At 49.7% G+C, this 22413-nt stretch overlaps 15 protein-coding genes across 15 annotated transcripts; 10 read left to right on the forward strand and 5 right to left on the reverse strand.

Moving 5' to 3' along the window:
• Positions 1–195: 195 nt before the first annotated feature.
• Positions 196–1314, forward strand: HPODL_00850 (3'--&gt5' exonuclease and endonuclease with a possible role in apoptosis; the record flags this gene model as incomplete). Its single annotated transcript, XM_014080817.1, has 1 exon — positions 196–1314. One exon carries the CDS (start codon positions 196–198, stop codon positions 1312–1314), a length of 1119 nt encoding a protein of 372 aa, XP_013936292.1.
• Positions 1315–1378: 64 nt separating this feature from the next.
• Positions 1379–2659, reverse strand: HPODL_00851 (type 2c protein phosphatase; the record flags this gene model as incomplete). Its single annotated transcript, XM_014080818.1, has 1 exon — positions 1379–2659. The coding sequence occupies one exon, from the start codon at positions 2657–2659 to the stop codon at positions 1379–1381; it is 1281 nt and encodes a 426-aa protein (XP_013936293.1).
• A 645-nt stretch (positions 2660–3304) lies between these two features.
• HPODL_00852 (uncharacterized protein) lies at positions 3305–5242 on the forward strand (the record flags this gene model as incomplete). The annotated part of the gene is made up of 1 exon (XM_014080819.1): positions 3305–5242. One exon carries the CDS (start codon positions 3305–3307, stop codon positions 5240–5242), a length of 1938 nt encoding a protein of 645 aa, XP_013936294.1.
• Positions 5243–5259: 17 nt separating this feature from the next.
• HPODL_00853 (putative peptidyl-tRNA hydrolase) lies at positions 5260–5859 on the reverse strand (the record flags this gene model as incomplete). The annotated part of the gene is made up of 1 exon (XM_014080820.1): positions 5260–5859. One exon carries the CDS (start codon positions 5857–5859, stop codon positions 5260–5262), a length of 600 nt encoding a protein of 199 aa, XP_013936295.1.
• Positions 5860–5914: 55 nt separating this feature from the next.
• On the reverse strand, positions 5915–6565 carry HPODL_00854 (J domain-containing protein spf31; the record flags this gene model as incomplete). Its single annotated transcript, XM_014080821.1, has 1 exon — positions 5915–6565. One exon carries the CDS (start codon positions 6563–6565, stop codon positions 5915–5917), a length of 651 nt encoding a protein of 216 aa, XP_013936296.1.
• Positions 6566–6886: 321 nt separating this feature from the next.
• On the forward strand, positions 6887–9184 carry HPODL_00855 (5-methyltetrahydropteroyltriglutamate-- homocysteine methyltransferase; the record flags this gene model as incomplete). Its single annotated transcript, XM_014080822.1, has 1 exon — positions 6887–9184. One exon carries the CDS (start codon positions 6887–6889, stop codon positions 9182–9184), a length of 2298 nt encoding a protein of 765 aa, XP_013936297.1.
• A 209-nt stretch (positions 9185–9393) lies between these two features.
• HPODL_00856 (UBX (ubiquitin regulatory X) domain-containing protein) lies at positions 9394–10465 on the forward strand (the record flags this gene model as incomplete). Its single annotated transcript, XM_014080823.1, has 2 exons — positions 9394–9492; positions 9533–10465. The coding sequence occupies 2 exons, from the start codon at positions 9394–9396 to the stop codon at positions 10463–10465; spliced, it is 1032 nt and encodes a 343-aa protein (XP_013936298.1).
• Positions 10466–10552: 87 nt separating this feature from the next.
• HPODL_00857 (Anthranilate synthase component 1) lies at positions 10553–12106 on the forward strand (the record flags this gene model as incomplete). Its single annotated transcript, XM_014080824.1, has 1 exon — positions 10553–12106. One exon carries the CDS (start codon positions 10553–10555, stop codon positions 12104–12106), a length of 1554 nt encoding a protein of 517 aa, XP_013936299.1.
• A 393-nt stretch (positions 12107–12499) lies between these two features.
• On the reverse strand, positions 12500–14080 carry HPODL_00858 (uncharacterized protein; the record flags this gene model as incomplete). The annotated part of the gene is made up of 1 exon (XM_014080825.1): positions 12500–14080. One exon carries the CDS (start codon positions 14078–14080, stop codon positions 12500–12502), a length of 1581 nt encoding a protein of 526 aa, XP_013936300.1.
• Positions 14081–14865: 785 nt separating this feature from the next.
• On the forward strand, positions 14866–16281 carry HPODL_00859 (putative aminotransferase; the record flags this gene model as incomplete). Its single annotated transcript, XM_014080826.1, has 1 exon — positions 14866–16281. One exon carries the CDS (start codon positions 14866–14868, stop codon positions 16279–16281), a length of 1416 nt encoding a protein of 471 aa, XP_013936301.1.
• Positions 16282–16370: 89 nt separating this feature from the next.
• On the forward strand, positions 16371–17381 carry HPODL_00860 (putative dihydrokaempferol 4-reductase; the record flags this gene model as incomplete). Its single annotated transcript, XM_014080827.1, has 1 exon — positions 16371–17381. One exon carries the CDS (start codon positions 16371–16373, stop codon positions 17379–17381), a length of 1011 nt encoding a protein of 336 aa, XP_013936302.1.
• Positions 17382–17512: 131 nt separating this feature from the next.
• HPODL_00861 (Protein mmf1, mitochondrial) lies at positions 17513–17884 on the forward strand (the record flags this gene model as incomplete). Its single annotated transcript, XM_014080828.1, has 1 exon — positions 17513–17884. One exon carries the CDS (start codon positions 17513–17515, stop codon positions 17882–17884), a length of 372 nt encoding a protein of 123 aa, XP_013936303.1.
• An 844-nt stretch (positions 17885–18728) lies between these two features.
• HPODL_00862 (uncharacterized protein) lies at positions 18729–20033 on the reverse strand (the record flags this gene model as incomplete). Its single annotated transcript, XM_014080829.1, has 1 exon — positions 18729–20033. One exon carries the CDS (start codon positions 20031–20033, stop codon positions 18729–18731), a length of 1305 nt encoding a protein of 434 aa, XP_013936304.1.
• A 352-nt stretch (positions 20034–20385) lies between these two features.
• On the forward strand, positions 20386–21477 carry HPODL_00863 (L-arabinitol 4-dehydrogenase; the record flags this gene model as incomplete). The annotated part of the gene is made up of 1 exon (XM_014080830.1): positions 20386–21477. One exon carries the CDS (start codon positions 20386–20388, stop codon positions 21475–21477), a length of 1092 nt encoding a protein of 363 aa, XP_013936305.1.
• Positions 21478–21580: 103 nt separating this feature from the next.
• On the forward strand, positions 21581–22345 carry HPODL_00864 (putative oxidoreductase; the record flags this gene model as incomplete). The annotated part of the gene is made up of 1 exon (XM_014080831.1): positions 21581–22345. One exon carries the CDS (start codon positions 21581–21583, stop codon positions 22343–22345), a length of 765 nt encoding a protein of 254 aa, XP_013936306.1.
• Between the last annotated feature and the right edge of the window lie 68 nt (positions 22346–22413).

Below are 22413 nucleotides of genomic sequence, written 5' to 3' on the forward strand. Positions count from 1 at the left end.
AGTCGGATACGGCGTTTGGACCGCACCGAACCGGATGTTTTGCAAGCTCACGTCAACGTCAGCATAGTCGGCTCGCGCAAGAGCAGAATCATGAAAATCAGTAGTTTATGTGAATGATATTTGTTTCATTCCATATTTATTTACCGATAAGAATTATTTAAATACAGAAATAATTTCAGATCAACATCATATTTCATGCTCAAACCTAAACAGATAAGGCCCGGCTACATTCCCCGCTATTTTGACGTGGCTGTCAATCTGTGCGATGACATGTTCAAGGGTAAATACAGAGACAATGAGCATCACGATTCGGACTCAAACTCTGTTCTAAAAAGAGCACGGCTGTTGAACGTCGACCGTATTCTTCTCACCGGCTCGTCCTACCAGGAATCGCGATGGTCGATCGACGAGGCTCGTCGTATCAACGCGATCGGCGACCTAACACAGTACCCTCAGCTCTACACCACCGTGGGCGTGCATCCTTGCACTGTTCTTGAATTTGAGCCAGACCCCGAAAGTCACCTCGACAAAATCCGACGCCTGATCAAGGAAAATCTGCAGGATGGCACTATTCGGGCTTTTGGAGAAATTGGTCTAGACTACGATAGACTGCACCATACGCCAATGGAGAAACAGAAACTGTACTTTGAGATGCAGCTGAAACTGGCCACCGAATTCAACCTGCCTCTTTTTCTACACATGAGGAATGCACTCGACGATTTTCTGAGTATTCTTCTTCCATTTATAGACGGAAGCAGAGCAGACGGGCTGGTTCTGAAGAATAAAAACGTGCTTGTTCACTCATTCACCGGAACGGAACAGGACTTGGAGAGGATTTTGCAACAGCCGTCATTTTTTATCAGTGTCAACGGCTGCTCGCTGAAAACAGAGGAAAACTGTGCGGTGGCAGCCAAAATTCCTTTGGATAGACTCATGATCGAGACGGACGCTCCGTGGTGTGAGATTCGGCGCACACACTCATCATACAACAACCTCACCAAATGTCCAAACGAGTTTTATCCATTTGAATATGACATTCCTCAAGAACTCTTGCCGAAGACGACTGCGAAAAAGGGCCCTAAATTGGCCCTCAACGAGTTTCTGCCAATTCCGTTGGTCAAATCCGACAAACTGGCTTCCTTCCTCCAATCAGAAGACAGCAAGAAACTGGTAGATCCAATGGTCAAATCCAGAAACGAGCCGTGTCTTGTGGGCCAGATCGCCGAGATCATGGCTAAACTGAAAAAGACAGAACCACAAAAAATTATAGACTCTTGCTACCAAAACTCTCTTCGGTGGCTCGACTTATCATAGAGAACTTCATTATTAAATACATCTACCTGAGGCATTTTATTACCAGCAAATCTATGCCATAGAATCATTTCTCTTCTTCTTCGATCTCTACCATTTTATCCTTATCCTCGTCGTCGTCTGCTTCGGCCTCACCGCCCATGACACCCAAAGATTGGAGGATGGACGAGGTGGAAGAGTCAAGGTAGATGATGTTGTTGTTGGTCGATATGTTAGAGGCGGCAAGAAGTTGCTGGATCAGCATTGGAGACCCGCTAAACTCGCTCTCGAGTCCACCGTCTTCGTCGCCTTCGTCTCTGTTTCTCATACCAAGACTGCCTCCACGCGGTTGTTCGTCGTCGCGTGCGTGCTGGAATTTCGATTCGATGTTCACCTTGTACAGATCCATGGACAGTTCGTCCGGAGACATGAGCCTGTCAACGTCATCCACGCGGTCTCCTATCTTGGCGTACCACTCCTCCAAAGTCTGGCCGTGCAGAAGAGCAACAATGCACACACTCATGTTGTCGCAGCCGATTCCCGACCCACCAGAGCTGGGAGCCAGACACGTGTCCATCATGGACTCACAGATTTCCGTTAGCGATTGCTTGAGTTTGATGCCACGTCTGACAAAATCGACCACCTGTTGCGATGTCAGACAATCCCATATTCCGTCACAGGCAAGAACAATGAACTCGTCATCTTTCGTAGCTTCATGAACCATAACGTCAGGATATGCGGTCACCACCTGTTCCTCAGCAGGCAGATGCGGCGACTGCTTGAATTCGAAATCTCCAATTCCTCTGGACAACGCCAAGTTCCCGTTGACACGCCCCAGATCGACGTATCCGCCGGCAGCAACAATTCTAGCCTTCTCTCCTTCATTAGTTGGCTTGTGGTCGAACGACAACGGTTTGCACTGGCCGTTGACGCTCATGATCGTTCTGGAGTCTCCAGCATTGCCGCAATAAATCTTATCTTTGGAAATAATCACGCAAGTTGCTGCACATCCTGAGGGATCTTTGGACAATTCCTCGTCGTCTAAAATGGCCACATCACATGCCAAAAATCCGTCTTTGAGACTCTGTGAATACTCTCTGGCTTGATAGCTTTTCGTGGCTTTCAAGATGCCAGGTAGCTTTTCGCCCGTAAAAAGCGCCACCTTCTCTCCTCCGTGTCCATCGTAAACACCAAAGAAGGCGACTTGTTCCTCGTCAGTCTTGCTGTCGTTCATGTTCAAAATGGTGGAATGCGAGTCCTCCATCGAAATCCGCCATCCTTGCATACAAGATAACCCGTACGCAACAAAGCTATCCCCGCCCTCTTCGGACGTCTTTTCCGTCACTGGTTGTGATAATATTTGACCCATATGTAAAGCGTCGCGTTTACTGAAGTCACTGGTGATATTTCAAGGCTAAATAGTGTATTGCTAAAATACTTTTATCTTGCCATTCACTTTTGTTGTCAGTCTGTTTCCTCTTTTCGTTAGAGGAAAATTTTTATCAAGCACTCCCTAAACCTTTTCGTCGTCGCGTCGTTTTTTTACTATCTTTAGATGTGGGGTCGAGCAAAAGTAGCTCTCGTATTGGTGCGCCGTGCACATAGGAGATGCTATTCATCACGACCGATCGACTCCATCGCCTCGTACAGCGAACTGGTGGACCTACATAGGAAATTGGAGACAAAATTTTCCAACATCAATCTCTCTGATCTCCTCCACTGCCATCGGTACCAGCCCCATCTGAATCCCATCAAATTCAATATTAGCACCCAAAGAACAGACATCGGCTCATTGGTGGAGTACAGAACCTGCCGAAGAGCCTACGGCCCTCTCAATAAAGACGAGTCCCTGTGCACCGTCGACAACTACAGTCTTGGAATAGTGCTTTCTTCACCAAAGCCAAGATTTCTCACCCCAAACCCTCTGGAGGTCCTTTCGGCTCACGGAACAGTCGTTCACGTTGATCCGGAGGACGTGACGTTTCGAATACACAGCTTTATACATCCAAGAGCCATGAATACCAACCACCATGTCTTGCAATACATTCTGCTGTCCACGGCACGCTATGCGACATCTATCGCCGCGAAACTCAGCGATCATTCGCTGTTGGACACAATTTACCTACAGACAACAAATTTATACCACCAGAAAGGACTCACTCTGCACCATCTTGCGGCAATTGCGGTCCGTGAAATCCCACAGCTGGTGCAAACTAATATTCTCGACATCCCTGCTCTATTTCTTGCCAGCCACATTCTGATGGTAAACGACCCAGTGAGATTCCGATTTGTTCCACCCAAGAGAGTCCCTGAGGATTATCTAGAGCCTCTGTCGGTAGCAACAATGTCATACTTTGCGAACCCACACCACCTTGCACAATCGCTGCGCAAAATATTATCTCTGCCTGCAGAAATATTGAATGCAAACTATGGACACCTTTTTACCGGCAAGTACGCCTTTGAGCTATTTCAAACCCTGCGCGAGGGAGCTCAGGTGTTGGGGGATCTTGTGAGCGCCATCAAGTACGCAATTGAGTATCCGCATCCGCTTCTTCTGCGACATTTGGAAAAAGTTCTGGGCCGTAGCATGAAACCCAGAGAGCTCTACGAAATGCTGGTCCAGTCCGAGCTGTGTCCGCCAGGATGGAATCCAGTGCTCTCCTCAGGTATCTACGGTCTTCCCAATAATGCAGGCATTTTTTCGGAAGACCAGCTGAAACTGCCCGCGAAAATCAAGTCCGATCGTAGGGTGAAAAATCCAGAGAGAACGAACAATCAAATTAAATATAGACTGGCCGATCGCCTTCTCTTTTCATCAGAAGACGACTCCATTAGCAGCACCACGTTCAGTTTCTATCTCCCTGTGGCGACGCAGGACATCAATGACCAAATGAGCGAGTTTCCAATAGTGTTTTCGCAAAACATCAACTATGCTCCATTCTTCTCCAAGTTCAAAAAATCCATCCGCAACCAAAAAGCCCTGCGAGTGTCTTTCAAGTACGACATGTACAAGATAGAAACAGTGGAAAAGCCTGAAATCGAAATTGGCTACGAGTACATCGACGGCTACACGGACATGGCGCCGAACTATCCCTCTGCTGCTTTCAGCCTGTTCAGCAAGATAGACATCGAAATGAAGGACGCAATTCAGCGGCTTTATTTTCTGCTCAAGCACAAGGAAAAACTGCGCCTGGAGAAAGGCTATCTCAAGAGCGAAAACGAGGCTCAAGAGACTAGCGAATGGTACGTGAGAAATTGCATATTTTTTTGTGAGGAGCTGCTTTCCGAGTACTGTCTGAAAAAAAAAATTCCACTCATCGGCCGTGTGAGTCCCAAGCTGGCCACCGAGTCCGAAGATAGCCGCTCATACTCCGGCTTCTTCAATCTTTTCAGCCAGGACGCAAATTCCTACCAGTCGTTTGTCGACATCGGCAGGGCCTACAATAAGGGAGTCGTTTCCGCGACGGACGTGGTATGTGCTCTGCGGTACCTGGATGGGTTCCGGGTGCAAGTTCTGAGCCCACGAAACTCCGCATATGCTCCTCTGGGTGCCAAGGCGCATGCATCATTTTTTTCGCCGGGGTATTTGGAGTCGTACATCAACAACGCCCAGTTGATGAATCATCTTCAGGGACGGAGACTATGGAGCATGGAAAAGCTTCTGTTTCATTTTCTGGGAAATTCCGAGTCACTGTTGCAAATGCGCAGACGACTACACAGATACCGCGTTCTCAGCGAGCTGGAAAGCCGGCTGGAGGACGAATTTAGCATGTTCCGGTGCATCATCACAGAACCACAGGTCTCCAGCATTGTTCAGGGTTTCTGTCACGATCTGAAGGTTAATGTGAAAATCCAGGTCGATGCAGACCAGAGACTCATGGTGGGTGACAGAATCCTGTGTTCGCAGATCCTGGAGCTGGACCCTTACAGCGATAGAATTGTCATGAAATAGATTAGTCATTAATGCATCTAATATAGTTTTAGGTCCCCTGTGATGAGGTCTAGCACGGGTTTCGGTGCCGGTCCTAGCCCCAGCACAGTTGCTGAGCCGGCCTCGACTTGCGTCCGGCCGGCGTCGTGAACAATGTACGCATTCACGTTCAGACTCATGGCCTTGGCGAAAAGAGTGTCCATCTCGTCCATGCCGGAACATTTGAGCGTGATTTTGGCCTGACCGCGGTTGTTCCAACGCTGTAGAAGCGGCAGGTTCTGTGCCTCCGAGCCCGGCTCGGACATCAGCCGGTAGCAGGCAACGGCAGCATGCGCGCACTGGGCAGCAATCTTGCCCTTCTGCATGCCCAGATCAGCCCGAATCACCAGGGCCATGCGACATTCACCGGGAATCTCGTTCAGCGGCCGCGAGTCAATGGCTACGCCGTCCTGGTCCTCGTCGTCGCTCAGGCCCTCTGCTGAAGACGGGGTCTCTGAACTGCCAGCGGTGCTAAGTAAACTCTGGAAAGGCGATGACACAGGCGACGGCCCATAAACAGGAGCAATCAGTGCTCCTATGCAGCATCCTGTCACGAGCGAGATCGTCGCAATGGTCAGATACTGGAAGAGATGTGGCATGGATGAATGATCGATCTTGGAAAATTGATCAAATTTTTTTTTCTCCGGCCCTTCCTTACACCAGCACGCTCTTCTTCTTCCTCTTCTTCTCGTTCTTGTCGGAGAACTTTCGCCAATTCGTCACTCTTTCGTCTCGTTTGCTCTCCCACGTGTCGCGGAGCCGCTTCTCCTCCTGGCGCTGCTCCAATTCGGCGTCTCTTTCCTTCCGCTTCTTCAATTCCTCGTTCTGCTGCTTTTTCAGCTCCACTCGCCGTATAAATTCCTCCTCGATCAGCAATTCGCGCACCTTCGCCCTCCAGGACTCCAGAAACTCGGCTGTCGTCAGCCGCTCATCATCAATACTCCAGCCGTTCTCCTTGATCAGCACCTTGCGCGCATCGGTCCACATCTGGTCTAGGCGTTTGCGCTCCTTGTCGTCCTGGAGCGCGTTCGACGCCTTCTTGAGCAGATCAAACGCTTCCACAGCGCGTAGATGGCTCGTCTTGTCCGGATGGATCAGTAGCGACTTTTTGCGGTATAGCCTAGAGACATCAGCGACGGAAATGCCCGGCTGCACCCCTAGCACGGAGTAGTGATCCAGCTTGCATTGGCGCAAAATGCGGTCTATTTCCTTATCCTGGCGGTTAGTGGTGGTCGATAGCAACATACGTACTCTTGCTAGCTCGGTTTCCTCGCGCTTGAGCTCGCGCTCGATATCAGTGCTCATTTCTGTATCAAAGTATATTTTTTTGTATTTTCTCTTACCCGGCCTGGTCACATGAAAAAAACACATGCCGGCCCATGTGCTACCAAATTGTTGGTGTAGAAGCACAATTGCAGCCACACTATGCAGGCCACCTGTCTATTGTCTCAGGCCACTCATCTCCAACGTCGCTGCAATGTATGGGTAGAATGGCGGAAACACGTACACACCCGTCCACCAGGACTTTCCGAATCGGGAAGGAAAAATTTTTCATTTGTTGGACAATAAATACCAATATATAAAACCCACATTCCTCGTATAATAATCAACTCATATTAATTGAAAATGGTTGAGTCTAGCGTTTTGGGATTCCCAAGAATCGGAGCTTTCAGAGAGCTCAAGAAGAACACTGAGGCCTACTGGGCAGGCAAGATCGGTGCTGATCAACTTCTTGCTGTTGGTAAGGAGATCAGAGAAAAGAACTGGAAGTTGCAGAAGGAAGCTGGTGTTGACATCATTCCTTCCAACGACTTCTCTTTCTACGACCAGGTTCTGGATCTGTCTGTCTTGTTCAATGTGATCCCAGAAAGATACACCAAGTTCGATCTTCCTCAATTGGACGTCTTGTTCGCCATGGGTAGAGGTCTGCAGAGAAAGGCCACCGAGACTACCAAGGCTGTCGATGTGACCGCTTTGGAGATGGTCAAGTGGTTCGACTCCAACTACCACTATGTCAGACCAACCTTCTCCCACTCCACCGAGTTCAAGTTGAATGGCCAGAAGCCAGTTGACGAGTACCTGGAGGCCAAGGCTCTTGGCATTGAGACCAGACCTGTTCTTGTTGGTCCTGTTTCCTACCTGTACTTGGGTAAGCCAGACAAGGACTCGCTCGACTTGAAGCCAATCTCTCTGCTCGAGAAGATCCTGCCAGTCTACACCGAGATCTTGAAGAAGCTTGCTGAGGCAGGCGCCAAGGAGGTCCAGATCGACGAGCCAACCCTCGTTTTGGACTTGCCAGAAGAGGTCCAAGCCGCTTTCAAGACCGCCTACGAGACTTTGGCCAAGGCTGAAGGTCTTCCAAAGCTGATCTTGACCACCTATTTCGGTGACGTCAGACCAAACCTGTCTGCTATCAAGGGCCTGCCAGTTGCTGGTTTCCATTTCGACTTTGTCAGATGCCCAGAGCAGTTGGACGATGCTCTTGCTCTCATTTCCGACAAACAAACTCTGTCTGTTGGTATTGTTGACGGAAGAAACATCTGGAAGAACGACTATGCTCAATCTATTGAGTTCGTCAAGAAGGCCATCGAGAAGCTGGGCGCTGACAACGTTGTCGTGTCTACCTCCTCTTCTCTGCTGCACACTCCAGTGGATCTGGAGAACGAGAAGAAGCTCGACGCCGAGATCAAGAACTGGTTCTCTTTCGCTACCCAAAAGTTGGCCGAGGTTGTCACCATCGCCAAGGCTGTTTCTGGTGAAGACGTTTCCGCCGCTCTGGAGGCTAATGCTGCTGCCATCAAGAGCAGAAAGGAATCTGACTTGACCAACGACGAGGCCGTCAAGGCCAGATTGGCCAAGATCGACAAGTCCCTGTCCACCAGAAAGTCTCCATTCCCAGAGAGACTTGCCCAACAGAAGGCCAAGTACAACTTGCCTCTGTTCCCAACCACAACCATCGGTTCTTTCCCACAGACCAAGGACATTAGAATTAATAGAAACAAGTTCGTCAAGGGTGAGATCACTGCTGAGCAGTACGAGCAATTCATCAACTCCGAGATCGAGAAGGTCGTCAGATTCCAAGAGGAGGTTGGACTTGATGTTCTCGTCCATGGTGAGCCAGAGAGAAACGATATGGTTCAATACTTTGGTGAGCAATTGAAGGGTTACGCTTTCACCACCAACGGTTGGGTGCAATCCTACGGTTCCAGATACGTCAGACCACCTATTATTGTGGGAGATGTGTCTAGACCAAAGGCTATGTCCGTCAAAGAAAGTGTCTACGCTCAATCTTTGACCAAAAAGCCAATGAAGGGTATGTTGACCGGTCCAGTCACCTGTCTGAGATGGTCTTTCCCAAGAAACGATGTTTCCCAAAAGGTGCAATCTCTGCAACTGTCTCTTGCTCTGAGAGACGAGGTCAACGACTTGGAAGCCGCTGGTGTTACCGTCATCCAGGTCGACGAGCCAGCCATCAGAGAGGGACTGCCATTGAGAGCCGGTAAGGAGAGATCCGACTACCTGGAGTGGGCTGCTGAGTCTTTCAGAGTCGCCACCTCTGGTGTCAGAGACGACACTCAAATCCACTCTCACTTCTGCTACTCCGACCTTGACCCTAACCACATCAAAGCCTTGGACGCCGACGTTGTCTCCATTGAGTTCTCCAAGAAGGACGATCCTAAGTACATCCAGGAGTTCTCCAACTATCCAAACCACATTGGTCTTGGATTGTTCGACATCCACTCGCCAAGAATTCCATCCAAGGAGGAGTTCGTGGCCAGAATTGGTGAGATCATGAAGGTGTACCCAGCCGACAAGTTCTGGGTTAACCCAGACTGTGGTTTGAAGACCAGAGGATGGGAAGAGACCAGAGCTTCTTTGACCAACATGGTGGAGGCCGCTAAGGTCTTTAGAGAAAAGTACTAAGTCTGCTGGCTTAGGAGTCTGCTGCTACCGCATACATTTATTCAACATCAATGTTTGATGAGCACCTAATGATTATGACTTCATATCTTTATTTGTACACTGGTTTTAGTTAGTTTGGTATAAATGGGATTTCAACATCGATTGTTTTAGAAACGAAAAATCAGTAAAAATAAATAATTTTTGTAACCTTATTTAATTTGTGGCAAAAAATGTCGGAGGGCCAATTCGTGGATAAGTTTAGAGAGCTCACTGGTGCTCCAGAAACTGTTGCCAGACACTTTCTGTCTCAAAACAACAATGACCTAGAGGTAAGTGGGAAGTTCACTATTCTACAGGGCTAACAATCAGGAATCAATCAACCAGTACTATCTTCATGCCACCTCGGAACCAGAGCCTAAACGGGACCCAGGGTCGCAGATTAAATCATTTTCGGATATAAAGACCCAAGACGAGGACGACGAGGACACCAATTTGTTCACCGGCGGAGAGAAATCGGGGCTGGAAGTGGAAAACCCTGATAAGAACCCCTTGGGTCTTGTGGAACAATTGATCAAGAAGGCCGAGCGAGAGGGAAGCGAACCAGACCGTAGGCGCCCAATTGAGTCCAAGAAGAGCAAATTCGTGGGAACAGGATACAAACTCGGATCGGTGGATAAGGCAGTCGAGTCACAGGTCATTGAGGATGCCAAGCAAAAAGGCTATAGAGTGCCTGAAAAGGTTACTAGAACCATCACTTTCTGGAAGGAAGGATTCCAGGTCGGCGACGGCAAGCTTTACAGGTACGACGACCCCGAAAACGCTGATTATTTAAGACAATTGAACTCTGGACGTGCTCCATTGAGTCTTTTGAACGTGGAAATGTTTCAGGATGTTGACGTCACCGTGATTAAGAAGATGGACGAATCGTACACCCCGCCGAAGCCAAAGCAAGGCGGGTTTACTGGCCGCGGCCAGCGTCTGGGTTCTCCTGTTCCTGGCGAGCGGATACCGGAACCAGTCATTGCAGAAACGGTCCAGAAGAAGGAGGAGCCTCCTGTGGAGGATATTGGATCTGGAGATGCCAAGGTGCAGATCAGAATGGCGGATGGAACACGTTTGATCCACATGTTCGATTCTAACGACAGTGTCAGTGCTGTTTTCGACTTTGTGAGCTCCCACACGGAATCCTCGCGAGAATGGAATCTGGCCTTTGCCTTCCCAATGAAGGTCATTGAACAGGACTCGAAAACGATCAAGGAAGCTGGACTGATCAACTCTGTTGTGGTGCAAAGATGGAAGTAGTCGTGATATATATATAGCACAGCCCGAAGACGTGGAAAAAATTTGTAAAATTAGTCAACAAGATTGAAAAAAAACCGGCCTTGCACAATGATCAGCCAGTCTGTTGTCCAGCCGTCATTTGACGATTTATATGCCATCATAGAGGCGGACAGAGCGCAATATGCTGCCGCTGAGCGGCCGAACATGTATCCGGTTCACTCATATTTTTCGGCCGAGTATTTGACTCCCCATCTCGCTTATTTGAAGTTGACTCGTCCTGGGGACAAAAATGCGGAGCGGAGTCCCTCGTTTTTGTTTGAAAGTGCAAAGAACGGTGATCAAATTGACCGCTACTCGTTTATGGGCACCAAACCACGCAAGATCATTACCACGGGGCCGTTGCACGGAAAGGAAGCGGATCCACTTATATTTCTGGAGCAGGAACTCAAAAACATTCGTCAGGCGCAGCTTCCTGGCGTGCCGAAGCTAAGTGGGGGAGCGATTGGCTATGTCTCATACGACTGCATCAAGTATTTCGAGCCTAGAACCAAGCGAGACCTGAAAGACGTTTTGGAGCTTCCAGAGGCCGCGTTGATGCTGTTTGACTCGATCGTCGCATTCGACAACGTTTTCCAGCGATTCCAGGTCATCAGCAATGTGACGATCAGTGACAACGACACCAAGGAAGATATTGAGAGAAAACACGCTCAGGCCGTTGAGCAGATCCAGAAGATCAAGCAGGTGGTCATGGCTCCTGAAGACCCGTTGATCTATCCGGAGCAGCCAAAAATAGTGGAAAATCAGACTTTCACGTCCAACATCGGCCAAAGCGGCTACGAAGGGTTTGTGACGAAGCTGAAGGAGCACATTTTGAAAGGAGACATCATTCAGGCAGTTCCATCGCAGAGAGTCGCCCGTCCTACGTCTCTGCACCCATTCAATATCTACAGACATTTGAGAACGGTGAATCCGTCTCCATACATGTTTTACATCGACTACCTCGATTTCCAGATTGTTGGAGCGTCGCCGGAGCTGCTGGTCAAGAGCGACAACAAGGACCGCGTGGTGACACATCCTATTGCTGGAACCATTCGCAGGGGCAAGACGAGAGAGGAGGACGACGAGCTGGCTCATATTCTGAAATCGTCGCTCAAAGACCGCGCAGAGCACGTGATGCTGGTCGATCTGGCTAGAAACGACGTCAACAGAGTGTGCCAGCCGCAGTCAACAAACGTTGACCGTCTGCTGAGCGTGGAGAGGTTCTCGCATGTGATGCATCTTGTCTCGCAGGTGAGCGGCACTTTGAGAAGTGACAAGACCAGGTTCGACGCGTTCCGGTCAATTTTCCCAGCCGGCACGGTCTCCGGAGCTCCCAAGGTGCGTGCAATGGAGCTGATCGGAGAACTTGAGCGGGAAAAGCGTGGAGTGTATGCCGGAGCCGTTGGCCATTGGTCGTACGACGGAAAGACCATGGACACGTGCATTGCTCTGCGGACAATGGTGGTGAAGAACGGCGTGGCGTATCTACAGGCCGGCGGGGGTATCGTGTACGATTCGGACCCCTACGAGGAGTACATCGAGACGATGAACAAGATGATGGCCAACAACAACACAATTGTGGAGGCGGAGCGGTTATGGGCCGAAAAAGTGGGGAGCATATAAATGAAACGGAAGTGAAATAAGTGTAAAATAAAATAAAATAAGATGAAATAAAATAAAATAAACTTTTTTACTAATTTTGGATGAGCCTGGAAGAGGTAGGTGTCCAGATCCTGCGCATACTAACTCCAGATCGACCTCGATCTCGCCGATCTTGAACTTTTGCGACAGCGGCACGAGTTTCTGGCCAGCAAGACGGACCAGAAATACCAAAATCAGCTGGAAGTGACAAACTCCAATATTAACGAGCTGGTCTCCAAGCTCGAAGCGCACAAAGACAGTATGACACGCGAGCAGCGACGACGGTTCCATGGGGCTATGCAGAGCAGTGCAGACAAAATTACAGATCTACAAGAGTCTAAAGAGCGCGGTTCGTCTTGCTGTATTATAGTATAACTAGATTGGCGACTTGCAACTGAAACTTTCGGCCGACGTATTCGCAAAAACATACACCATGTATCCAATGGACCCCGCAATCCCCATGACGGCAAAGACGCTTGCCAGGAAGAGAATTGATAGAAAGACGCCAGAATGGCGCTTATGAGCTCTGATTCCCGCCTTAATGTATTTTTTCGGTTTATGTTCGTACCCTTCGGTCTTCATAGCAACTGCATCATAGCAAATTATGTTTTCGGCGTTGGTTTTCACACAGAGTGCCCACACATTGAAGAGGTACGGGAACATGTATGTGAGTGGGATCATCGTCAGCGCAGACGTGAACGCTGCTACAGCCATCACGTTTGGAACACCTGCACTTATCAGGAATATGACGACCCAGACCAGACACACTGTAGCCGACCAGAGCAGCGTGCCACGGACCGAGTTGAACCGGAGGTTTTTGAATATGTCCGGGAGGTAGTTTTTGTAGAACACTTTGGCCGACAGATGGCCGTAGAAGGTGGCCTGGACAAAACCGGTGATGAATGTGACAAATCCAAAGCCGCGCAGAGCTGCAATGTTCGCGATGCCTAGCGCGGCCGGTGAGTTCGAAAACTGGCCCTGTCTCGCGTACACAAAGTTTCCGTATAGCAAATACGTCGCCAGGATGCATACCTGAGCCAGCAGCATGCTCTTCCAAAAATCCCATGGCCTTCTCATTTCAGCTAGAATTTCCGGGAAAACGAGCAACCCTGCAAAAACGTACGAGAGACTCGTCACGGAGACGAGTCGCGACACAAAATCTTGCGGAGCCACAGCGTAGCTGTGGACCTCGCCGCGGTCCAAGCCCAGAACGGCCTTTGCGTTGTCCCAGTTGGGCTCCTTGAAAAAACCCAGTTGCGCAAACAGACATACATAATTAATAATGGATATCCACACGCATAAGTTGCCTAGCTGTTTGAGCTGCTTCAGATGGCCGATTATTGCCTGGACACCACAAAGAAGCACAACTAGTCCGCAGAAACACACGCGTTGGTCCCGCATAATTTCCAGTCCCTCCACCGCTCCAATGATGATGGTAGCAGAGGTCAATATCATAGCCACAACCTGTAAAAAAACTATTAGGTGTCTCCATGTCTTCCCGCCAAGCAGCTCGGCGATGTCCGCAAACGTGCGTATAGGATACTCAGGAGAGTCGAAGAGTATGAACAGCCACCATACCAGTCCGCCTGCCACCAGTGCAAAGCCGAAAAATACAAATAGCATGATGTTTCCTGGAACGTACCCTAAATACGACATGCTCTGGGGAACCAACATGGCTCCCATAATTTCTGTCGTGAGAAGCCCGGCACACGCTAGCCAGTGCGAGTTGCGCTCAGCAAGACTGTCGTCCTTCCAGGTCGTGTATTCACTAGCGGGTTCGAGAGACTGGATCTTCAGGGTGCGGTAGATCCACTGGTTCCACCATCGTAGATGAGCCTCATTTTTCACCTCCTCATACTGTTTCTCTATGAATCTCTGCGCGTAGAAGAGCCTCGTAACTAACGGGACAGCCGCAGGCTCGACGGTCTGCGCAGATACATTGACTTCTGTTTTCATGAAAATAATATTCTTGGCTGCAAAGACAAAAACAAATCGCAGAAGCGGCAGACTTTCTGTCACACACGAGGAATATTTCAAACGGCCACGCAGAGAGATTGTGCGTGGATGAGTGATGAGCAAAATACACACTTTTTCCTTGAGGAAACAGTACCAGCAGGTCGTCTGCCGTGGCACCCTAAGCCTTGTCTGGCTGTACCACGGGTACCGGATAGATGCAAGGCGCGATAAGAGATAAAGGTGTCACGTGACGTGAGATCACATGACACAAAGCTCAAATTCCTATTTTATCACGAGCACGAGATGGAGACCACATGAAAGCACAGCTGGTTTGCTGAGACATTGGCGGGGTACTGTTTTTACTTGTTTCATGTTTTCGATAAGCACCACCAAGGCAGCAACTCCTGCCTACCCCAGAACAAAATAGGTATCCTGCCGCGGTTGTAGAAACTGCCTAATCTGGATCCGGAACCTGTAACAGATTGGCAATGATCGCAATATATTTTTTTGTTCGGGAATCATTCGCGACAGATAAGATTGGGGGATCTGTTGGTCGTCTCGTAGAAGTCTTGGAGCGGTGTAACAGGCTCTTACTGAGCAGGGTATGAGTGGTGAGTAACTTGCAAGGCCCTGCTCTGGTAACTCCCAAGGCGAGGAAAGGTTCTACCGGATCAACCTGCAAAAAAATCAATTTTTTGATCAAGTATGCAAGGATAACGGTTGCTGGCCTAATTTGGCGATCGCAACAGTATAAAAAGGCCAATGGATCCAGGCTGGATCTAATCATGACTGTTGACAAAAACCACCACTATCTTTTCCAAGCTAAAGTTTCTGACAGACAACTTGAGTGTGTTGGCACGGCCAAAGACGGCCAATGGCTTATTCTTCAGAATCCTAAGACTGGAGAGAAAAGAGAGATCTACGATGCCGTTTCTGGGGCTGCTGTGTGCTCTTTGAAGCACGGAGACACTGAAATTCTGTCCCAAATGAACGACTTTGCCAAGCAGTCTGCGTACACTTTCTGCGCAGCCTTCTCCAACACGGCTGCCGAGGACCTTGCGGAGTTTATGTGTTCCAAGTCCGAAGGCTGCTTTAGCTCGGCAATGTTTGTTTGTTCCGGATCGGAGGCCAACGAGCAGGCAATGAGGTACGCTGTTCAGTACCATATCGAAAAGGGCGATAAGGAGAGGTACAAATTTATCTCCAGAACCAACGCCTACCACGGCTACCTGGTTGGTGCTCTCTCTATTGGAGACAATCCAATGAAGCCGCTACTTAAGAAAATGCTGCTTTCTGACGACCAAGTTCCTAAAATCTCTAGACTCATGCCGTACAGAGACATGAAACCCGGCATGTCGGAGGAAGAGTACTGTAAAATGTTGCTGGACAACCTGGAGCAGACTTTTATTGATAACGGGCCAGAAAAGGTTGCCGGTGTGTTTATGGAGACCGTGAGTGGCTCCTCGATCGGCAATAGCGTCCCACCAAAGGGCTATCTGGACGGAGCCAAAGCTATTTGCGAAAAATACGGGGCTTTGCTGATTTTGGATGAGGTCATGTGCGGTCTGGGCAGATGCGGCTACCCGTACACTTTTATGGACCCGGAATACGGACTCACAACGGGCGGGCCTGACCTGCTGACGTTTGGAAAGACCGTCGGCGCGGGAATTGTTCCATTGTCGGGCGTCATGGTTTCGCCCAAAATTGTCAATGCCATTAAGGAGGGATCCGGCATGGTCATGGGCTACCAAACCTATCACTCGCACTATCTGAACTGTATTGTTGGTCTGGCTGTGCAGAAAAAGATCTACAGAGACAATTTGATCGAAAACGTCAGAGAAGTCGGCTCGTACACCAAAGCAGCGCTTAAGGCAGCGCTCAAGGACTGCAAGGTGGCTGGCGACGTGAGAGGTGCCGGAAACTTTATTTCTGTGGAGCTTGTCAAAGATAAGTCGACCAAGGAGTCGTTCCCGTTTGAAAATGACATGGCCAAGGTGCTGCAGGAGAAAACTTTTGCCCGGTCGGCACACTTCATGTGCATCAACGGATGCAATGGCTACGAGTACGTGAACGGCAAGCTTGTGCAGCACGGAACCCACATTACGATGGCTCCGGCCTTCGGCTTCTCCAAGGAGGATGCGGACTTCATTGTCAGGGTGCTCGCCGAGACATTCTTTGAGATTGAGAAAGAGTATCTGTAGTATTAGTAATTGCTACACTTGTTCGTTTTTGGAAATACCCGTATTTCTTATCGTATAAATAGGCCTCGCGGCCTAGAAAAAAAATAAAAATGTCTGTTCTTGTCACCGGAGCCACAGGCTTCATTGCTCTTCATGTTGTGGACAAATTGCTTGCCAGAGGATACACCGTAATTGGCACGGCCAGATCAGAGGAAAGATACTCTCCGTTCCTCGCAGAGTTCCAGAAAAAATACCCTGACGGCAAGCTGTCGTTTGAGATTGTGCCAGACATTGGCGCAGACGATGCCTTTGATCACGTGCTCCAGGCTCATCCCGAGATCACCAAGGTGCTCCACACAGCCTCACCTTTCTCGTACGGCCTGAACAAGCCCTTTGAAGAGGCGTACTTGACTCCTGCCGTCAATGGCACGCTCAACATCCTCAAAGCCACCAAGAAATACGCCCCTCAGGTCACCCACTTTGTGGTCACGTCGTCGTTTGCTGCGGTGAAAAAAGTCGGCGACGAGCTGTACACCCACGTTCACACCAAGGACTCGTGGAATCCAATGACCTGGGACGACGTCGACAGCGAGACTACCGCGTACGTTGTGTCTAAGATCTCTGCCGAAAAGGCTGCAAGAAAGTTCCTCGAGGACGAAAAACCGGGCTTCAGTCTTTCCACGGTCAACCCGCCTCTTGTGCTGGGTCCTCAGTTGTTTGACATTGCTGTCAATGAGACGCTTAACACCTCGAACCAGTACATTGTGGACATTGCCAAACTGACCGACAAGAATGCAGCAGTTACCAAGATCAGCTCGTTGGCCGTCGACGTGAGAGATGTTGCCGAGTTCCACGTGCTGCCTTTGGAGAAAGAGGCCGTTAGAAACCAGAGAAGCTTCATTGTATCGTCCAACTTCTATCCTGGCGAGGTGGCTGCCATCATCAAGAAGAACTTCCCGCAATACGCCGACAAAGTGCTTGATCTGGACGACTTGCCAAAGAACGAGATCAAATACGACGTTAGCTCGGTGGTCGAGCCGTTGGGAGGCTACGACTTTATTCCTCTGGAGAAGTCTGTGGTTGACACGTTGACCCAGTACTTCGAGAAGTATCCGTTGTAAGTGTATAGGGGTAATTGATTAGGCAACTGTCGGACATTCCACTTGCGGCCTCGGTATGCAGGTGTCGGGTGTGCGCCTTATCGAAATGATTTAAAGCAGCTTGCTCGCTGAAAAAGTTTCTCTCATCCAAAATGCAAAAAGTTACGTGGGAAGAAGTTGGAGCTGCTCCAAACGCTATTCTGTCGCCAGCTTACAAGAGCAATGGCCATGTGTTCACCTCTGGAAGCGTCGGCTTTGCTCCAGACGGCACTGTTCCTGAAGATGTTACGGTGCAGACCAAGTACGCCATCGAGGCCCTGGAGAAGGTGCTGAAGACTTCTGGCTCGTCGCTCGACAAGGTGCTGAAGGTGCTGCTGTTTATTGCCGACCCGCTTGATGCTCCAGCGGTCAATGCCGTCTACAAGGAGTACTTCAAGCACCAGCCAGCCAGATCGTGTGTTGTTGTCCAATTCCCAGACGCCAGACTAAAAGTCGAGCTGGAGTGTGTTGCTGTGTATGAGTAGAGTTGAATCTATGGAAATTGACTGATGGATATTATTGAAAACTGTGTTGTAGATTGGAAGTTGCTAGCGAGCCAGATTGGATCGAATTTTTCCAGATCAGGGTTTTTGCGCGAGGAAGCCGGGGTGACTTTGTAGTCTTGAATGATTGATGCGGGTGGTTTTGAAAACAGCCTGGCTAGTCCACTGTTTAGTATTTGGGTCTGTAGCAACTGCTGGCAAGCTGATAATGCCATGTTTATGACATTGCAACCAACGCTCTCTTATCTGGCAGCACCTTTCTCTCTGCTCGACATCAAGCTCTCACTGCTTCCCAAACACTCGGCAGAGTTTCTTGTCATCTCAGTTAACTCGCAAAACTGAGAAATGCATTTGAATTAGTAACTTGAAGCTGTCATGCTGCCATTGAAACTATGTTTAAGTGTGCACACATATTTAACTGTCTGACTGTCTGAACGTAGCATTTGTCCTTTTGGACCCCGCAAGCCCAGAATCCCTATTTCTGCCAGTTCGTTGCTCTGTCTATTGGAATCGGACAAAGTTTTGCCCAGAACGTTTCGTAGCATATCGTGATTTAGAATTTTTAGAGAGTTCCGATCGGTGCGACCATTCAGCTTGGAAAGACAATGTGCAAATCAGGAACTTTTAGATTACACACTCATCTAGGGCCTGCCCAGATAGTCACTTCAAAATACCATCCATAACACCTAATCTACTCCCTTCTGTGAAATAATATTACGCACTGCCGTACCTCAAGTAGGCCCTAAATGCAGCTGAACAATCCTGGCAAAGCGCCTGGCAGAGCACTTTTTCATACAAGAATCTGATGTTTATCCGAATCTATTTACTACTGTTCCTTTGTCAGCCCATACGTCGGGAACATACTGCTCAGTCTATAATCCTCATACATCTTCAGATGCTCGGGATCGTTGATGAAAATCTGCCCAAGGAAATCCTCGCAGATGCTCTGTTCCATGCCCACCACAAGGAGCATACCTCCCTTCTCTAGGTACTCCTTGTCCACGGATTCGTAGCCGCCTCTGTCTTTGTTCAGCACAAGCTCCACCGCGTTGTTGCCGGCCTGACAGCCCTCTCTGTAGGCCCATCCGGCAGTTTTCACCAGCGGCAGGTCTGCCAAGTCGCCGACCGCAAAAACATTGCCAATAACATTGCCCTTGTCGGTCTTGACCTCGTATTGATGGGTGACGAGGATGTCGCCGTTAGGAGCAAACACGTTCGGGTAGTTCTTCGCCAGAAAGTCCACGTTGTTCTTCTTGTAGTTGCACCAGAACGTTAGGTCACTTGTGATGACTCTGCCGTCGGTGGTCACCAGAACACCGTCTGCCTGTTCAGTTTTAATTCTCGTGTTGAGCAGCACTTCAACTCCGAGGTTGTTGAGAAATTCAAGCACCTGCTGCTTGAATCTGTCGCAAATCAGAGGCTCTGGTGGCAGAGTGGCGTGTGGATGGACCAACACGACCTCTTTTTCTGGGAACTGGTGCTTAATCTCGCCGGCAAGCTCAATTCCCAAGGCGCCGCCGCCAATAATCACCGTTTTTTTCGCATTTTTAATCTGCGCGGTAGAGTCGGCCATCTCCTTCCTGAGTTCCTCCACCGTCGACGAGAGCGGGTCCAACGGCCAGTTTCTCGTCCGACCGCTAGCAATAATGACGCTGTCGTACGGAATATCCACCTCCTCGGCCGATTTCGTCGGCCGGTACCTTTCTGGCAGCCGGCCTTTGTCGAGCTTCCCGATCTTCACCTTGGCAATGTTGTTCACGAGCTCGGTCACGTGGCCCTGCACAAAATGCAGCTTTAGGTTGGGGTTGTACTTAAGCTCCTCGGCAGCAACTCCGATGTGCGGCTTATCGCCGTTTTCGCTTCTCAACACCTTTTTTGTGTCAAATGGCATATCCTCCTGCAGCTTGATGGTGTCCCAGTACACGTTGGCGCGCTCAAACGAGACAAACGACTCGGCTGCAAACTCGGGATCAAGCACCGCCTTTGGGATACCAAGAATATTGAGGATTCCGAGCTTTGGCTCGACCAGCGTGACGTCCAGCTGCTGTGTCAGGTTCTGTGCCTTCTTGATAATACTTTTCAGAGCTCCAAGGCCCCCGAAGGAGCCTCCTATAATCAAGATACGAGGCATAAAGAGTACTGAAAATCGCCCTGATTTTTAAATGATTTGCAAGGCCCCGATATTTCCGCCCAAAGTTATCGCCGGCCTAAAGCCGACGGCTATAAAACGGCCAAGACCTAAAGCGCCCCTCTGTCCAGGAGCCACGGCACTGCCTACGCTACGAATATATATTTACTTATGTCATGCAGAATGGTGGAGCTCAACGCCCTCGCCTATATGCACGTCGGCAGTTCATGTCTAAGCCCATGTATCGTTACAATTTTCTGTGTGGGGAAGTGCGCCAAATATTTCCCAATTCGTATTTTTCAGTTCCCCCATATATAGGCCTCCCGTCCCCCTCCCATCGAACCACTTACTCTCCATGACTTACAACAGCATCCCTAACCCATCTCTTCAGGTCACCAAGGACCACACCCTCGAAATTAAGGAGGCTCCTGTCGAGCGGCCTGGCGCAGGCGAGGCCCTCGTCCATATCAAAGCCACCGGTATCTGTGGTTCCGACGTCCACTTCTGGAAGCACGGACAAATTGGCGAACTCAAGGTTCTAGGAAACTGTGTTCTGGGCCACGAAGCCGCTGGTGAGGTTGTTGAGGTCGGCGAAGGCGTCACAAACGTGAAAGTCGGCGATAGAGTGGCCATCGAGCCGCAGATGCCATGCGGCAAATGTTTCCTGTGCATCCAAGGAGACTACAATCTGTGTGAGGAGGTGGACTTTTTGTCGGTTTATCCATGCCACGGAACCATGCAGCGTTTCAGAAAAACCAAGGCTGCCACGCTCTTCAAAATCCCCGACAGCATGACGTTTGAGGAAGGTGCTCTGTGCGAGCCGCTCAGCGTGGCGTACCACGGGATCGAGCGCGCAGAGCTCGAACTAGGCCGCGGAGCCATGATCTGCGGTGCTGGCCCAATTGGTCTTGCCACGCTGGTGCTGGCCAATGCGAGCGGAGCAGCTCCGCTCGCGATCTCCGATCTGTCGGCAGAACGTCTTGCTTTTGCGAAGAAACTCGTTCCAAGAGTCAAAACATACCAGATTGACCCAAAACTGAGCCCGCAGCAGAACGCAATTGGTGTTCGGAAACTTTTCGGGCCAACAGAGGAGGACGCGCCGCCAAGAGTGCTCGAGTGCACGGGTGTCGAGAGCAGTATTGTTACTGGGGCCTACATTGTGAGACGCAGCGGCACGTTGATGGTGATTGGCGTGGGCAGAGACATCATCAACAACTTCCCGTTCATGCATCTGTCTCTGGGAGAGGTGGACGTGAAGTTTATTAACAGATACCACCAATCGTGGCCTGCGGTGATCAGACTGATCAGCGACGGCATAATCGACGTGCAGCAGTTTGTGACGCACCGGTTCCCGCTTGAGAAGGCTGACGAGGCAATCAAGCTCTCGAGCGACCCGAAAAACGGCAGCATCAAGGTCATCATCGAGGACCAGCTCCGGGTGCTGTAGCGCCAAAGTTTCTAAATTCGGAGATACTAGCCGACCTGCTCTAAAATGACTAGCCACGTGAAAATTCGTGGCTGGAATAAATCTGTTTCTATATACTAGACTCATGCGTTGTAGTGTCAGGGGAAAAACCGTGCTTATCACCGGTGCGTCTGCTGGAATTGGTCTTGAGACGGCGCGGGCGTTCGCCGACGAGGCAGAGGGTGACGTCAGACTAGTTTTGACGGCGAGACGAATCGACAGACTGGAAAATACTAAAACCGGCCTTGAGGAGCAGTATCCTCAGATAAAAGTATTTGTTGCCCAGCTAGACATCCAGAAACCGGATGCCGTGCGACAGTTTGTGTTGTCGTTGCCGCAGGAATTTTCCGAGATCGACATTTTGGTCAACAACGCCGGTGTCGCTCTGGGAAGAGATCCCGTGGGAACTGTCGATCCGGCCGCTGTACAGACGATGCTGGACACTAATGTGCTGGGTCTGATCACACTAACGCAGGAGATTCTCCCCGGTATGCGCAAACGGAACCGTGGCGACATTGTCAACGTTGGCTCGATCGCCGGCCGAGCACCGTACCCCGGGGGTGCGATATACTGTGCTACCAAGGCTGCGGTAAAGTATTTCACGCGGAGTTTGAGAAAAGAACTGCTGGACACAAAAATTAGAGTTATGGAGGTGGTTCCGGGAGCAGTGGACACAGAACTACAGCTCGTGAGACACGGAGGAGTGCGGTCTGAGCTGGAGGATAAGTTTATGGGCGACAACCCGCTGGAGGCGGTCGAAATTGCAGACTTTATTGTCTACGCCTGCACAAGACGCGAAACCAGCGTCATTGCAGAGGCCGTCATCGTGCCTACCTATCAATCGCACTAAGCATGTCAAATATTTTATAGATTTTAAAAATGCTTATCTCAGATATAAAAAAAAAGCTTATCAATTTC

Source organism: Ogataea parapolymorpha, chromosome III, assembly GCF_000187245.1.
Source record: "Ogataea parapolymorpha DL-1 chromosome III, whole genome shotgun sequence".
Taxonomy (NCBI): Eukaryota; Fungi; Ascomycota; class Pichiomycetes; order Pichiales; family Pichiaceae; genus Ogataea; species Ogataea parapolymorpha.